Source organism: Microtus pennsylvanicus, chromosome 1, assembly GCF_037038515.1.
Source record: "Microtus pennsylvanicus isolate mMicPen1 chromosome 1, mMicPen1.hap1, whole genome shotgun sequence".
NCBI classification, from domain to species: Eukaryota; Metazoa; Chordata; class Mammalia; order Rodentia; family Cricetidae; genus Microtus; species Microtus pennsylvanicus.
Genome location: NC_134579.1, coordinates 151,738,195 through 151,755,091, shown reverse-complemented (window position 1 = coordinate 151,755,091; position 16,897 = coordinate 151,738,195). Strand labels below are relative to the sequence as shown.

The following is a 16,897-nucleotide window of genomic DNA, read 5'->3' as shown; positions in this document are numbered from 1 at the left end:
TTATAGCCTCAGACAAAAACCATTAAAATACAGAAATCAACAAAAATACAGATAACAGGTAATTGTTTGGTGTTCAGTCTTAGCTGATCTGTCAGTAATAGCACTTCTACATATAAAGCTCAGGAAACATCATGCAAGAAAAGGAAGAAAGCCTATAAGAACCAAAGGAACAGAGGGTTTATTATGAGACTGCAACTCTTTGAAATGGAGCCAGTCTTAAACTATTTACATATAAATAATATACAGACTAAACAGATTGTATTTATATATTTATTAATATAAATATATCTGTATATGTGTCTTTGTGTGTGTGTGTTTGTAGATATGGAAAGTTAGTTAAAGATAAAATGAATTTGAGAGAACAGAAGAGGCATATAAGAAACATTAAGAAGGGTAAGAGAAGGAGGAATGGTATAACTATAATTAATATAAAAATATATTCATAAAATTTTAACTTTAGAAATACAGAGTAATGCATAAGAAAATGTCTAACAATATGATGAATTATAACAGATGATGTACACTCTAAACGCCTACTGCACTCCATTTTTTTTTGCAATGTCCTGCAGCTCCTTGGCCTCTGACAGATTTTTCTAGATATACATAATGAGAGTATTAAAGTTTCTTATCTAGGTTCATTGTCATTTATTTAATACACCCTACAGAAATAAAGAAAAAGGGCTATAGCTTCAGGAATAAGCCTTGTAAAATAAAAAAAAATCAAAAAAAGTTAAAACAACTTGTCAAATTGAATATATTCAACATTAAACATACTCAGAAATTTTAACCTTCAGCAATGAAATGAAATAGCACAATGTAATAAATGTATATCTAGAGTTTGGGGTAAAGAATTGTAAGGGTGTAGGGCTCAGAGGTAAAGAGTCTGTTCTTTTTTTTAAAATTAATTTATTTATTAAGGATTTCTGCCTCCTCCCCACAACCACCTCCCATTTCCCTCCCCCTCCCCCGATCAAGTCACCCTCCCTCATCTGCTCGAAGAGCAATCAGGGTTCCCTGACCTGTGGAAGCCCAAGGACCACCCACCTCTATCCAGGTCTCCTAAGGTGAGCATCCAAACTGCCTAGGCTCCCCCAAAGCCAGTACGTGCAGTAGGATCAAAAACCCACTGTGATTGTTCTTGAGTTCTCAGTATTCCTCATTGTCCTCTATGTTCAGCTAGTCCGGATTTATCCCATGCTTTTTCAGACCCAGGCCAGCTGGCCTTGGTGAGTTGGAAGAATGGATGAAGTATGGAATATATACATATTAGAGTATTACTCAGCAGTAAAAAACAAGGACTTCTTGAATTTTGCATACAAATGGATGGAAATAGAAAACACTATCCTGAGTGAGGTAAGCCAGACCCAAAAAGAGGAACATGGGATGTACTCACTCATATTTGGTTTCTAGCCATAAATAAAGGACATTGAACTTATAATGCATGTTCCTAGAGAAGCTAAATAAGAAAGTGAACCCAAAGACAAACACATAGTCATCCTCATGAATATTAACCTTCATCAGGCGATGAAAGGAGACAGAGACAGAGGAGCACAGGACAGAAATCTCAAGGTCCAAATCAGGAGCAGAAGGAGACGGAGCACGAGCAAGGAACTCAGGACCACGAGGGGTGCACCCACACACTGAGACAATGGGGATGTTCTATCTATTAAGAGTCTGTTCTTGCAAAGGACACAAATTAGTTCCCTATGCCAACACCAGGAGGCTCACAATTGCCTGTGACACCAGCTCCAGGGTATCTCATCAGTGCCCTCTTCTGGCCTAACAAAACACCACAATCCACATGCACATATTAACATATAAAATAAAATAAAACAATTTTTAAAGAATATGTATGCTACATTTTAAAATAAATTTCACTTAAAGCAAAAATATACTTGCTTTATTTCTTTGATTTTGAAAAGAATTGGAATTTTATTATTCTAAAAACTAGACAATCAAGCAAATTATTGAATGATTATAACCCAACACAGCATTTTTACCAGCAGAATCATCTTGATAGAGACATTAGGACTGCTGACATTTTTCATAGGACACCAGAGGAAGCATTGGATCTCAGATTTAAAAAGTAACAACATGCAAACTTTTAGTATAATAATCAAATTCATTATTTGAATAAAAGGTGTTGGGCCCGGGATGCAGCTCAGTTGTAGTCATGGTACATGTTGTGACTGAGGATCTGTAATCTGAACAATTTCCAAGAAGCTGTGATCCATAATAACTACGGTAAAAGAGGGAGTGTTTGTGAACCCACCTATGGGGAAACACATCTTTAATCCAAGCACTTGGATTAAATTCAGGTAATATATGAATTCAAAATCAACCTATTCACAAAATGCATTCCCAGCTAGCCAAGGCTACAGAGAAACCATGTCTGGAAAAAATTAATAAACACAGGTGAAAGCGGATGTGCTCTGTTAGTCAGCTTTCCGTGTTGTGGTTAGATAGATACTTCAAGCCACTCACGACATCCTGTAAGCTTTATTCTGGCTCTGCCCCTGGTCAACTGAATCAGCACCATGCTGTCTGTGCTCCTAAACCTTGTGTCTATTGGTGAGTCCTGCTGGGAATGAAGGGTGTGGAAAAACAGGGTGGAAATCTCCTCCTGGGAGGCTGGACCCATCCACGACAGAAACTCTGGCTTTCCTGGTAGATAATGGCGCATAAATTCATTTTTCAAAGTGACCTCTGGGCTAGACAATGGTAGTACACACCTTTAATCCCAGCACTGGGGAAGCAGAGGCAGGCAGATCTCTGTGAGTTTGAGGCCAGGCTAGTGTACAAGAGCTAGCTCCAATATAGCTAGGGAATATTACACAGAGAAACCCTGTCTCAAAAGCAACAATAACGACGAAAACGTGAACTCTGGTTCTGCTGTACAAAGGCCCAACAGGGATGGGAGTTAAGATCACCAGGTTATTGGAAGGAGATAGATCATCCATCATGAGTTTTTCTTTCTAGGCTTCTTCCTACTCCTGACTCCGCTGGCAAAACTAGGTGAGTCCATCCTTAAAACCATGGAATAGATAAATTTCACTCTAGCAGTAGAGCCTTCATTATGAGGTTTTGGAGAGTGGTTTCTGTTAGGGACTCTTTGGTAAGTTTTCTGAACTTTGAAGTTTGGACGCTAGAAATCTGCCTCCCAGTTCTCTCTGAGATACTCTCAGACACTGCCCTTGATTGAGTTAGACATCAACTTTAATCAGATAAACATTTTTTTTTGGTTTTTCAACACAGGTTTTTTCTGTGTGGCCCTGACTCTTCTAGAGCACACTTTGTACAGCAGGCTGCCCGTTAACTCAGATATTTGCCTGTTTTTGCCACCCAAATGCTAAGATTGGAAGAGTGTGCCAAATACTTGGAGAATAAACATTTTTAATTAAAAATAAGCTTCTCCTTTGCTATATCTCAACTGATCACTCCCACATACTTTGAGATTTTGTTATAATTTATAACTTTCAAATACATTTTTCACTTGACAAATGACTGAAGTTATTAATTTTGTCTTCAAATATGATGCTACAGAAAGAATTTGTGTACCACCTGCAAAATATTGCAGCCTCTTATTTTGGCTTGCTTTTACTGAGCTACTTCTACATTCTCTACATGAAGATGTTCTTATGCTTCTCATTAGCAGACTGTCCTTTCAGCTTGAAGGATTTCACAATATCTCAAGGGCTTATGGTTGTTGACTCTGTTTACTACTATTTTTTAAAAAGAATTCATAATCTGTATTTCTAAATAACAGTGTTGCTGACATGTAGAGCAGACTTTTTCTTTGTTACACTCATTTCATTGATTACACCATGCTGGTCTCTTGTGGCTTGTAGGTCTTTGCTCAGAACTCAGCCATTGCCTATATTTGTGTTCTTTGCTTCACTTATCATTCTGATTTCAGGATCTCTTACAATAGCAATACATTCTGAGATCATGATTATTTGAGATAAATTTCTTTTGTGTTCCATGACCTTCTTGGACTTGATCATGGTCATTTTACTCCAGGTTTAAGAGTTTTCTATACTCTCTTTTCTAGAGTTTTTCTGCTTATGTTTATTAGCTGTTATTCTTGTCTTTTTCTTATTGTTTTGCTAATCCTTTGATAATTTTATGCAATTTATTTTAATTACATTAACTGTCCTGCCTAAACTCACCCTAGTTCCACACCTCTATACACACAAGGAAATCACTGTGTTACTTTATCCTTTTGTAATTTTTGTGACTAATTATTTGGTATTGGGATGGTATCAAAAAAATCCTGTCATTCTTCTTCATTGTATATTCATTCTACCAGTACATCAGATTATATAATGCCTGATCTAAGAACACTCATTTTCCTATTTTATCACATGTAATTTTAAAACATTCGATTAACTTTTTAAAAATTTGCATTTGGCATGCACCCACAGACATATACACTCATGTTTTGTGTGTGCTTATACATTTGAATCTCTCTCTCTCTCTCTCTCTCTCTCTCTCTCTCTCTCTCTCTGTGTGTGTGTGTGTGTGTGTGTGTGTGTGTGTGTGTGTGTGTGTATTGGGTGTTTGGTGTACTTTTGCTATAGCACAAGTGTGTATGTCAGAGGACAACCTTCTGAAATCAGTTTTTTCTTTTCACCACATGGGCCCAGCAATGGAACCCAGAAAGTCAGACATAGCAGCAACAGCCTATACCTCCTTACAAAACAAGCAGGTCCACAAACATGTCAAATTCAGTAGTTGCATACTTTAATTAAGATGAATGTTGCTAAATTTTTTTCTGTTGTTTAATGATTTATTTACAAACTTTATAAAATATTACAGAGTTTGATTTTATATAGTTAGACACTCTCTTATTCTTTTATAAAAGACTACTCTTTTTAAATTTAATTTCTTGAGACTTTCATATATGAGTACTATATTTGCATCATTTCTATCTATGTCTATATCTGTATCTATATCTATATGAGGAACTTGATATCCTATGCCATGGATAATTCCCCAATCAAGTATCTTGATGCTCTATGGTATCTTATAAGACTCATGGTGTCTTATAATTCTGTCACTGTTTTAGAAATACTGCAGTGAATTATCTGTTGTGGGCTTCATAGATCTTCCTTTCCTCTGTATTTACTTCCAGAACCTCAGCATTGTTCTCTGGCATGTTTGATTTCTTTGATTGTCATGTGCAAGTTCATACACAGACACCTTCATATTGAAGAGAACCCTCACCTCTGTCACATGCAGATGTTCTGTAGAGGTTAATAGACCTTTACTATTAATTCTCACCTGAGAATGGATTTGGGTAAATTGGTTGCAACCCTGGACAGGATGACATTGGTGTCAGTTTTCCATGTTTCACTACCTTACCTCCTCTGTTTTGAGATCAGATGCTTTTGGGAGCTGAGCTTCCTGGTACAGTAAGTTACTGGCCACATTCCATGATGAGGGACAATTTTTCACTGGGGTACTTAAAAGCATCTATTTGAGCAGTGTTACAAGATACCCACACTGTTAGGAGTATACATGGTCTTCATTGCAGTGTTTTGCAACTGTCTCTTTTCTCAAATACATCTACCAAGTGGATAGGGAAGAATGACCAAGATTCATTTGCTGACAATCAGGAGTCCAAATACTTTTTATCACCAAGCATCCAAAGAAGCAGAACAATGTTATTCTCTCAATATTTCACATGCAAAAGGAAAGAGCCTTGAAATGGTTGAGAAACTGTATGTCTGCCACTTACTTGTCAGTGTAGAAACATGATCTGGTGTGACCTCTGTGAATGAAGCGCTGTACAAGAGTACATAAGGGGCAGAGTAGTACAAAGGACTCAGGCCTACTGTTTTGTTGTCAATTTTCTCAGTTCTGTGGTCCTAAGGGCTGACTCCCCTCGCTCCTGAGGTCTGGAACATTCACAGTGTATTTATAACCCAGTATTGTTAGATTTCTAGAGTCACTGAAGGTGAGTCAACAGCATTCCTTTTTCTTTAACTTAGTGGCCATAATTCCTATCTGTGATCTCATGAATGAGTTTTCCCTCTAGTCATCTGATATAATTTCTTTTTAGATTTCATTTTTTCATTAACAAATCTACTTCATTATTTAATACTTACTCAAAATTTTCAATTAACAAATATTAGCATAGAAAGACACTCCATATCTTTATAGTGATTTGGGGACATACATTCCATGAAAATGAACCTATTTCGTTTGAGACTTCCCTTGGGAAGACACAACACATGCAGTTATGGTCACCCCATAAAGGAAACCCAGGACAGACCAAACAATGATTGCATCAATGTCCAAACCTTTGAACTGTGTGTCTGCTGAGATTACTAGTAGCAGTATGGATAAGGGTTTATTTGCAGAAACAAGGGATGACTCAAAAGCATTACTGAAAGCGCACCTCAATATGGGTGGTTATAATGAAAGACAAAACCATGGAGCTTCCTGCACAACTTGCTGGCAACCCCTTTTAGAATTCAGCAGAAAAAGTAACTTACAGTTTCTATAGAGTGGGAAGGGCCACTGGTGAACCTTGCAAGTTTCAGCTCTTCAATACATTTATGTTTGTTTACCTCTTGAGTCCCTTGAGCCTTTGAAGCTCTAATACTGAAACGAATGTTTCAGTTCAGAGAAAAGTATCAAACAATGAACCCTGAAGAAGTAAAATTTGGAGGTTCACCTCTCAGGAATGAAGGCAGATCACTAAATATTTTACTCTGGGTATCTTTCTACAGGAATTAGTAACAAATCTTCACTGTCTGCCTGGCCAAGCCATGTTGTTTCTCAGGGACAGTATGTGACTCTTACTTGTGACACTCACAGTGAGTCTAATAGATTCAAGCTGTACAAAGAACATGGGACTTCTATTCCTCAGTTCCATAACAGAACATTCCAGAAGAGGCTTCTCTTGGGACCTGTGACTCCAGCATATGCAAGAACCTACAGATGCTATAATTATATACATCAATACCATGATGAACTTTCATCATACAGTGACCCTCTGAAGATCATAATTTCAGGTCAGAGATCATATTTGTTTTCCACATCATTTGTTGTGTATTTTCATTCCACCAACTATTTCCACCTTAGAATTTATAAAACAGTCAGAGTCTCAGGATTATAAATGAATATTCAACATAAGGAACTGGAGACTATGATGAGCATAACAATATACCCAAGGACATGTATATTCTTTTCCCTGAAGCTTAATGAGTCTTGAATAAAACAAGAAAAATTTGGGCCTGAAGATGGAACTCATTATCAACAAGATGGCATCAGGATGGGAAAATATCCTCAATTATCCTGACTCTGCAGAACCACAAGTGTTGATAAAATAGAATAAGTAAAATGCAGTTGCTTCACTTGTTTGCAGTACAAAGCATTGTCAGGGTGGCATCCTACTTCTAACTCTGATAGTTGAGAAAGTTTCCAAGTGCCAAGAAATTCACTGGGCCTCTAAAAAAAATGGAAGGCAAAAAGAAATGGATTCATTTCTAGTAATTTGAGCAGTAACATATCCCTGCAGAAAATTGATTTATGCTACCTGAGCTTGTTTCTGATTTCTGGCCACAAGAACACTTGTGTTCTCTTTAAGAATCACATTTGTAATAATTGTATTGTAGTGACTGGTAAGAATACAGAGACCCATATTAAGGACAACTTAAAAGCTGGGGAAAGGATGTACAGAAAATATTAAAGTAAGGAAGGTAATGCATCAACATGTTAGAAGGAAACAATGCAAATGATTCTAGATCAGGAATGCCTTAGAGAAGTTTGAACCATAGAGGTCATAAGTATCTGTCTGATACATACCTTCACTACTGATTCTCTTATCTTGTCAAGGATTATACTTGGTCAAAGGTAGCTCAAAATGACTCATGAAGGAGCATGTCAAAATCCTTGCCATGTTTTCTGCATTCCCTGAACTTAAGAAGGAACAGCAGTGGCTATGGTAGACAGGTTCAAATGACACATTCTCACAATAAGGCAATTGAAAAATATTGTGCTGCTACCGGGGCCAAATAAGTGGGAAATAATCAGAGAAAGATAGGGGAATCTGTGTACAAAGCAGACATATAAACAGAAAAGGAAAGGACACTGAAACACTAACAGGAAGAACATATTAAGGGGGAAAATAACATAGGAATTCTAGTATACATAGATTGATAGCAGGCTCATACTCACAATCTTTTTATTCCTAGGAATCTACAGGAAGCCTTTTCTTTTGGCCCTACCAACTCCCCTGGTAAAATTAGGAAAGAAGGTGACACTGAAGTGTCATTCAGAGATTATGTTTGACACTTTCACTTTGACTTCACATAGAATGGGAGTAATCAAGGACTCTTTCCAGCTTTCTGCAGAACCTCATCTTGGGGGATCCCATGCCAACTTCCCAATAGGTCCTGTGACACCTGACCATGCTGGGACTTACACATGCTATGGTTCTTACCACCAAACACCATATGAGTGGTCTGAATCCAGTGACTCTGTTGACATAAAGATCACAGGTAAGAAGGTGCTACTTGGTCCTAATCCTCTCTGTGATACAGAACAGTTATTCCATAGACTTGAAGTCCTGGGAGGTTGTGGGAAATAGGAGGGTTGGAAACTTAGAGAAAGGCAGCCTGTGGAAGTATATTACTGACATAGACAATGAAAACAGAAACACAAGAAAAGATCATTAGTTATAATGTAAAGCACAGATGTAGGAATGTCAAAGAATCCATAGCCAGATGTATGTCAAAGAATCCATAACCAGATGTAAAGAGAAAGGAGTAACTTGATGAGCTTGATGTGACAATATCATCCTTCTACTAATATTCAATGTCCTCAACAATTCAGAATTTTGTTTACTTTCTACCTCTACAAGACATCTTCTGGAGACATAGACATTATTGTGTGTCTTAGCCAAGTTTATGTGTTGAGTGTGGTTGGTTCTTCATGAGATCTGAGGTCTTGGTACAGATCACAACCATAAAATTTCTATCTAGTTTGACTGTTCTTCCATTCCTGCGGTTGTCTGGTTATTCATCCAAGGATAGCATAACCCTGGGAATTGAGCAGACCACCAGTCACTCTCTGTTCTCTAATTTCCAAATTCTTGTTAGCCCATGTTCCAAACAAAGTCATCTGGGATGGGTAAAAGAAATCCTATAGTGGTTCTGCCTGGGATACACAGACACAAATAATACAGAGAAATGGAAATAAATACAAATAATACATCAGGCAGGGAGACTGAGAGAAAGACTCAGAGATAGAAAGGGCTGAGGAAATAGTAAGTATTGCATGTGTGCAAAGAGAAAGCCTGCAAAAACTTTTAAGGTTGAATGAAATACTTGAAAGATAAAGAAATAATGGCAAATATTAGATATTTCAAAGCAGAGATGGGGAGGCAGATGATTGGTTACACTTGAGCAGTAAATATATTACAAGGGAGGGAACACCATCATGGCCCCTGTACAAGGGAAACAAACACATTTATGGAATATTCTGTCCTTTGAAAAGACAGATTCGTTAACACAGATACAGAAAAAGAGACATGATAGAAAATGAATTACATAGAATGAAGTCAGATTCTACATTTTTAATATACATAGAATGAGGGAGTTATAGGTCATAAAATTGGTAACAAACCATGAGAAAGGGAAGGAGATTAACAAAGAGGAATAGGAAAATAGGAGGAATGCATATGCCATAGAAGGGTCAATGCCAGGAAGAACCAGCAAACGTGACATACAGGAATAGGGTGGAAAGAAAATGAACAGAATGGACTGCATGATGATGTCTTAATGAAGTCCATTGCTTTATGTCCCAATTAAAACAAAATAATAAGTACCGCTAATTAAACCCTTTGATTGAAAAAAAACATTTGGAAAACCTGAAGGTATAAGAAAGAACAAGTGGGAAAGAGAAGTGAATCAGAAGAAGCTGAAGAACAATATAAAATACTAGTGTTAATATGATAAATAATACACCATCATAAATATAGAAACAACAAAAGACAAAGAGGGCATGAAATAAGAAACTGTGTGTTACTTTAAGAAAGCAAAAAGGTTTGTAAAAATGAACAAAATACATTATATGTAAACATATTTTGTAATCCAGCCATTTAATAAATACTATTAAAATATATTAATAAAAAAAACTTCTAAAAGACACAGGTCATGATCCAATGAATTCAAGTAGACAAAGAAACTCTCAAAAAGCAAAATGGTGGAAAGAATGCTTGTGTAACACAGTGAAGTCAGAGACACAGTAAGATAAGATTGAAGAAGAGGAATAGAGAGGCAGGGAGAAATATAGAAAAAGAGATAGAGATCACAGAAATGGAAGCAGGAAACTGGAACACTAAGGAGCACACTGATAAGGAACTGCCCCTCTAACTGTCTCTGCCCCTTTCCTTCCAGGTTTATACAAGAAACCTACTCTGTCAGCCATGATGGGCCCTGTGGTGATGCCAGGAGAGAACATGACCTTGTCCTGCACCTCTGATCATCATTTTGACATGTTCCATCTGTCCAGGAAAGGGGTGCCTCAGGTACTTGGACTGCCTGCAGTTCAGAGTCACAATGGAACATTCCAGGCCAACTTCCTTCTTGATCCTGTGATACAGGAAGAGAACTATAGATGCTATGGCTCTTTCAGGAACTCCTGCAATGTGTGGTCATCCCCAAGTGACCCATTTTACCTTCCTGTCATAGGTAAGAAAACCTCATCAGTATCTCATGTTTTGAGACTAATAAAATCCTAAAGCTATGTGTGAAAAGCATCCTACTGATGATGGAGGGAAAAATCCCATAGGAAGTTTGAAAGAAGCATTGCCATGAGTCCTGTTGTTTTGTGTGTGTGTGTGTGTGTGTGTGTGTGTGTGTATGTGTATTCCTGCACACTTCTTCATGCAAGGTGAAGGACTGTCTGCTCAGGATTTTATACTCTGAAGCCATAGGAACATATAGCTAAAGAATAATCATAAAACATTTTGTAGTGCAGATAGTAACAGAGCCTGGGGTGTTTTGAAAGGTTCCTCCTTACTGCCATTGATATCATATATATAATACATATTATATTTACTATGAGAATTTTATATGCTAAAACACAGAACACATAGTAATATGACATATGCCATCTAGTTTCTTATTCTTCATAATTTTATATGTATTATTTCTTTGATAATTTTAAACAATGTACTTTGATCATATTCACTCACTTTCTCAACTCCTCCTGGACCTACCTACCAAACTCTGTTATATTTTTTATCCATGAAGTTCAATTTATGATGCCCATATATTCGTGGATGTGTGACCTACCAGTGGCGCATGGCCACCTTACTTGTAGCAACACTCTTGAAACTAATTTTCCCAGCAGTTATTGTTTGCCTATATCTCCTTGACTAAAAGTGGGACTTGATGTCCACATCCCCACTGCATGATGGGATTTGGTCTGGCTTGAGCATCTACTGATCTTGTGCATGCTGTCACAACTGCTTTTGAGTACAAACATGCAACTTTCCTATGAGGCATGATTAATAACAACTCAGAGATAGAAATTGTGGTTCAACCTGAGGGTCAGAAAAGCAAAGCAGCCAGACACTGACTCTTACCTCAACCTAGTCCAAAATGGTGATCCTGCCTCCATGAATCTCAGAAGGAGACTATGTCTGAGAGCTGTCTTCTCCCGTCTTATAATCCTCTCCAGGGCTGGGAATAAAGGCATGCACCACTAGGATTAAAGGCGTGCACCACCATGTTTCTATGACAAACTAATGTGATTACTGGAATTAAAGGTGTGTGTTACCACAGCCTGGTCTGTAAGGCTGACCAGTGGGGCTGTTTTACTCTCTGATCTTCAGGCAAACTTTACTTATTAATTACAAATGAAATGTTATTGTAGGAAAGCCACTTGTTTGTTTCCCATCCTAAATAATCACACAGAAACTGTATTAATTAAATCACTGCGTGGCCCATTAGCTCTAGATTCTTATTGACTAACTCTTATATCTTAATTGAACCCAGTTCTAGTAATCTGTGTATCACCACGAGGCTGTTGCTTACTGGGTAAAGTTTCCAGCACCTGTGTCTGGCCAGGTTACATGGTTTCTCTCTGACTCCGCATTATTTCTCCCCACCTTCATTTAGTCCCTCCCCCCAACTCTGGTCTACCCTATCACATGCCCAAAACAGCTTCTTTATTAACCAATGGTATTCACAGCATACAAAGGGAATCCCTCTTCAAAATACCACTAAAGTCTTCCTGTGTTCACAACACAGTCTTCTTGGTAATTATAATCAAGCTCATTTAGCTAATTTTGACCCAACTGTTTTCCACAATGAACATTGAAGATTTGTAGAAGTGGGAGTGGTGTAAATGTCCAAGTTGGAGCCAAGCATTCCACAGTGTTTTATTTTCTGCAGTTTAGCAAGTTGTGGGTATTTTTACTGATCACCTATTGCAAATAGAAACTTCCCTGAGTGACACATTAATATAGTAGTCTAAAGAAAAGCCATTAGGAGTCACTTTAACACTGTGTGCATTTCGCTGAATAAGAGCGGTTCTTCTCATAGCGGACAATGAGGACTACTGAGAACTCAAGAACAATGGCAATGGGTTTCTGATCCTACTGCACGTACTGGCTTTGTAGGAGCCTAGGCAGTTTGGATGCTCAACTTACTAGACCTGGATGGAGGTGGGGGTTCCTTGGACTTCCCACAGGGCAGGGAACCTTGATTGCTCTTCGGGCTGAGGAGGGAGGGGGACTTGATTGGGGGAGGGGGAGGAAAATGGAAAGCGGTGGCGGGGAAGAGACAGAAATCTTTAATAAATAAATAAATTAAAAAAATATTCTACAAAAAAGAGCAGTTCTTCTTCAAGAATCTTGTTCTAAAAATTAATAGTCTATTACTTATCCTTCTATCATTAAATATTAGGCAATTTAATACACTAGTCCTAAGACTGACAACTTATTGGATTCATATCTTTCAGCAGATAATCACGGACTCCTGCATATTCTGATTAGAGTGTCATTTTTGATGATGGCTGTCTTCCTCATGTTCATCATTCATTCTCGGTGCTCTGCCAAAAGGAATAAGTATCGGGAAGGAGTCAGTGAATGTCATCTGAGTAGCATGAGAAACTGAGCCTGGAGAAATGCAGGTGTGTGGTCTTCATTTACTTAGCTCAGGACAGGGTCACTGAAGTAGGGCTTTAACAATAGAAAAGATAAGCCCTTGTTCTTTCCCTCAGCCCTCATACTAGGGACTAGACCTCTACTGTATATTCACATTCAAAGCAGGCTAATATCCAGGAGAAATTTTATGAAAGAGGGAGAAGGAGAGCTGAAAAGAGAACTGGTAGTGTAGCAATATGATGAGATGGAGCTTAGAACACAGAGATGCCGAACAGCTGACTCTGCTCTGGGTAAGAAGAGCCAACTTGGGTTTTACCATATCTCTCATTAATACATTGGTATTTGAAATGAACTTGCAGTAATGCTTTCTTAGATGTTACTAATTACTTCTGTCCCTAAAAATGCAGCCATCTATGACCAAGAAGGACATGCAGCAGGTAGGCCCTCATGTACCCACCCTCTTCCATATACGATGAGGCCTGGATTCCCTCATGCTCTGTAATAACATGTGCATACAACATCACTTAACATTTACCTCTTTCTAGGAACATGAAAGAAAAAAATGATGGAGGTGACATACACAGAATTTGTTCAGGGGACATTCAAACAACAATTGATCATGCCCAATTTCCAGAAGCCTCAGGAATTAACTACAGATACCAGTGTTTACATGGGAGTTATGAAATGATAAGTTGAGAACAAAGACTGTCTATAGGACATGAGTTCTAAAGGAAGAATCCTTCTGTGGAGAATACAGCCTTTTTGGCAGCAAAAACTAACAAATGCAATGAAACAATTGCTGGAATCATAGGGCAGAGGTCTCTAACTTCAGGACCATCCATCATTATTCCATCATGGAACTGAATGTGGATTTTCTTTATTTAAAAGTATTATGGTTATCACTTTTCCTTTGGACGTAAGTCAATATACCTTCTATTTAATCTTTTTCATATATGTCAACCTGTAATGCCTAGCTAGCTGTATTTTCTGGACCTACTTGAATTCCATATCAGCAAGAGGCTGATTATTTTTATTGGTATATATTATTAATATGTAATAATGTTATACAACACACTGATTCTCATGACATTTTCTTATATGTATCTATATTTTGATCATAATCACACCCATTTTCCTATTTTGACTTTTGACTACTGCTGATATCCTTCCAGAAGCCCACACTTAACACTGGGTTTTAGCATATACTGTTCTGTGTGTCCAAAATGCTCTTTGTCAAAATCTTCTTTCATCAGAGGCATCTGATGAATCCATGTCATTCCTTAATCTTTCAATATAGACTTCTCTATTGAAAAATATTTTCTAAAATGTGACTCAGGTAAGACACCACCTGCTTCTCCCATATTTCTATTACTGTTCTCCTGAAAAATTAACTCATTCAATCAAAGCCTATTGGAAGAGGAATTATTAAGATTCAGGTAGTAAACAAAACCTCACAAGTATCAGGAAGATCCTGAAGTCTACAAGACTCACACACAGATTCACCAATGCCTTCCCCAAAAATGTATGTGTAATTATGATAGCAAAGCAGAGAAGACCCTCCAATTGACTACCCATTTTGGCACAAGGTTAAGGAGGTACAGCCACCTTTAATGATCTTCTCATTCATTAGGATGGTTAGTGTTATATTGATGGCTACATTTATGTTTAAAAGTTTTAAATTTCTGTGCTTAAAAGAACTATAAATCAAAATTGTACTTGAAATGTTAAAGCTTGCTAGGGGTTCATTTTTGTAATTGACTGGTCATGTATAATTTTAGGAAAGCTGCTCTTTCTGTTTCTATAAATTAAAGCTTCCTTTGTACCAGATGGCCTTCTGCTTTCATATAGACAGAATTTAAATTTAGGAGCTTGCCTTTAAAATCACCTGAGTGGGGTGTCTGGAGGCTACATTTTGGAATCCCTTGTCCCAGATGTATACCTTTTGTCAGGATATGAATGAAAGTCTCTGCTTTATTAAAATGTGTTAGTGGCCAGACTGTTGAATCTCTGAACAAGCACTCACACCCATATCATCATGATCCTGTAAACAATCCTAGTAAATGCGTTAGTTCACCAAAATAGTCCTGGGTGGATCATTTATTGGATCTGTCATGGGTACCCTATCTGGGATCAACAGATGTTTGCTCACATCTCACCAGAGTCATACTGAGGATGTACACAGGAACAATCTTAAATATAATTTTTATAGCTATTATAAAACCCCATGACCTAAAGCTAATTGGGGTAAAATATCTGTTTGGATTACATTTCTTACACAACCCCAGATCACAATCCATTCTGTGAAGCCAAAGTAGGAAGCAACTGAAGCAGATACAATAAAGGTTCATCGCATACTGGATCATTCCTCATGCTTTGTTGAGCCTACTTTCTTGTACAATTTTGGGTAGCCTAACAAATAGTGACACCATCACCGTAGTCTAAACCTTCTCCCATCAACCATGAATCAAAGAAATGCCCAGCAGCAGACTTGACTATAGACTTATCATGTGGATGTGTTTTCTTGATTCAGAGTCTTATTTCCCAAGTGACTATAACTTGTGTCAAGTTGACAAAAAAATACATCTAGGACATTACCCCATATGTTCCCTTTTGGATTTTAATACCAGTACTGTGATATACATTTTTGTGTTTCTGTCTGTCTGTCTTTTGATTTGAAGCTGGAACTTTCTAAGTACCCTACAACTTTGGGTTTTCCTGCTTCAACATCTCGAGAGTTAAGGTTACAGAGACTGTGAGAATCCCAAAGAAGGAATGCTATTTGAAATCTGTTTATCTTCAAAGAATGCAGCAGAGAGGTGCTTTACTATCATGTGACTTGAAAATTTTATGCAATATAAAGAAATCTAATTCAAGAAAATAGATTTAAATGGAAATAATGTTTAGCAAAGTAAACCAGATTCTAAATGGTAAATACTGCACAATTTTAGACGTAAAAACTGGATTTAAAATTACGTTTTAACTTTTTCATTTTTATTAAATTTTTAGGTTAACATATAAAGTATTGGTTTTCATTATTACAAATGTGTATTAACGTATATCTGCATGTTTTTGTGTGTGTTTGTTTGTATGTGTGTGTGTGTGTGTGTGAGAGAGAGAGAGAGAGAGAGAGAGAGACAGAGAGAGAGACAGAGAGACAGAGAGAAACCTAGAAAGAAGGGCAGGAGAAGGAATAAAATGGTATCCTTAACATGAGATTTTTTATTTGAAGAAAATTTCCTCTTTAAATTATTTTTAATAATTAATATTTTTGCAGTCCAATTATGGTTTTCTCTCCCAGCCCCTCCATTCAACTTCCCATCTCCCCCTTCAACTTCTCCTTTCTATTCAGAAAAGGGCAGGCCTCCCATGGGTATCAGCCAGCCAGAGTATGTCAAGTTGCAGTAACACCTGGCACCTGCACTCCTATTGAAGCTGCACCAAGCAACCCAGTAAGAGAAAAGTGTCTAAAAAGTGTGTAACACTGTCAGAGACACACTAGAAGACCAAGCTGAACAACTGTAACGTCTGTGGGGACCCTAGATCAGTCTCATACAAGCTCTCTGTTTGGTGGTTCAGTCTCTATGACCCTTTGTAAACTCAGGATAGTTGATTCTGTAGTTTTTTTGTGTTGTACTTTGCCACCCTGGCTCTCACAATCCTTCACTCTTCTCTTCTAATGCATTCCCTGAGTCTGCCAAAGGTTTGGATGTAGTTCTCTGCATGTTTCCATCTATTCCTTATCCACGCTTCTTTGAAGACAGCCGGGCTAGG

The 16,897-nt window shown here is 37.7% G+C and overlaps 1 protein-coding gene across 1 annotated transcript; it reads left to right on the top strand.

The window, feature by feature from the left end:
* Window positions 1-2,537: 2,537 nt before the first annotated feature.
* Window positions 2,538-15,630, top strand: LOC142837556 (killer cell immunoglobulin-like receptor 3DL1). The gene is made up of 7 exons (XM_075952705.1): window positions 2,538-2,571; window positions 2,980-3,015; window positions 6,738-7,022; window positions 8,205-8,510; window positions 10,410-10,703; window positions 12,982-13,152; window positions 13,672-15,630. Exons 1-6 carry the CDS (start codon window positions 2,538-2,540, stop codon window positions 13,134-13,136), a joined length of 1,110 nt encoding a protein of 369 aa, XP_075808820.1. The 3' UTR covers window positions 13,137-13,152; window positions 13,672-15,630.
* Window positions 15,631-16,897: the final 1,267 nt, after the last annotated feature.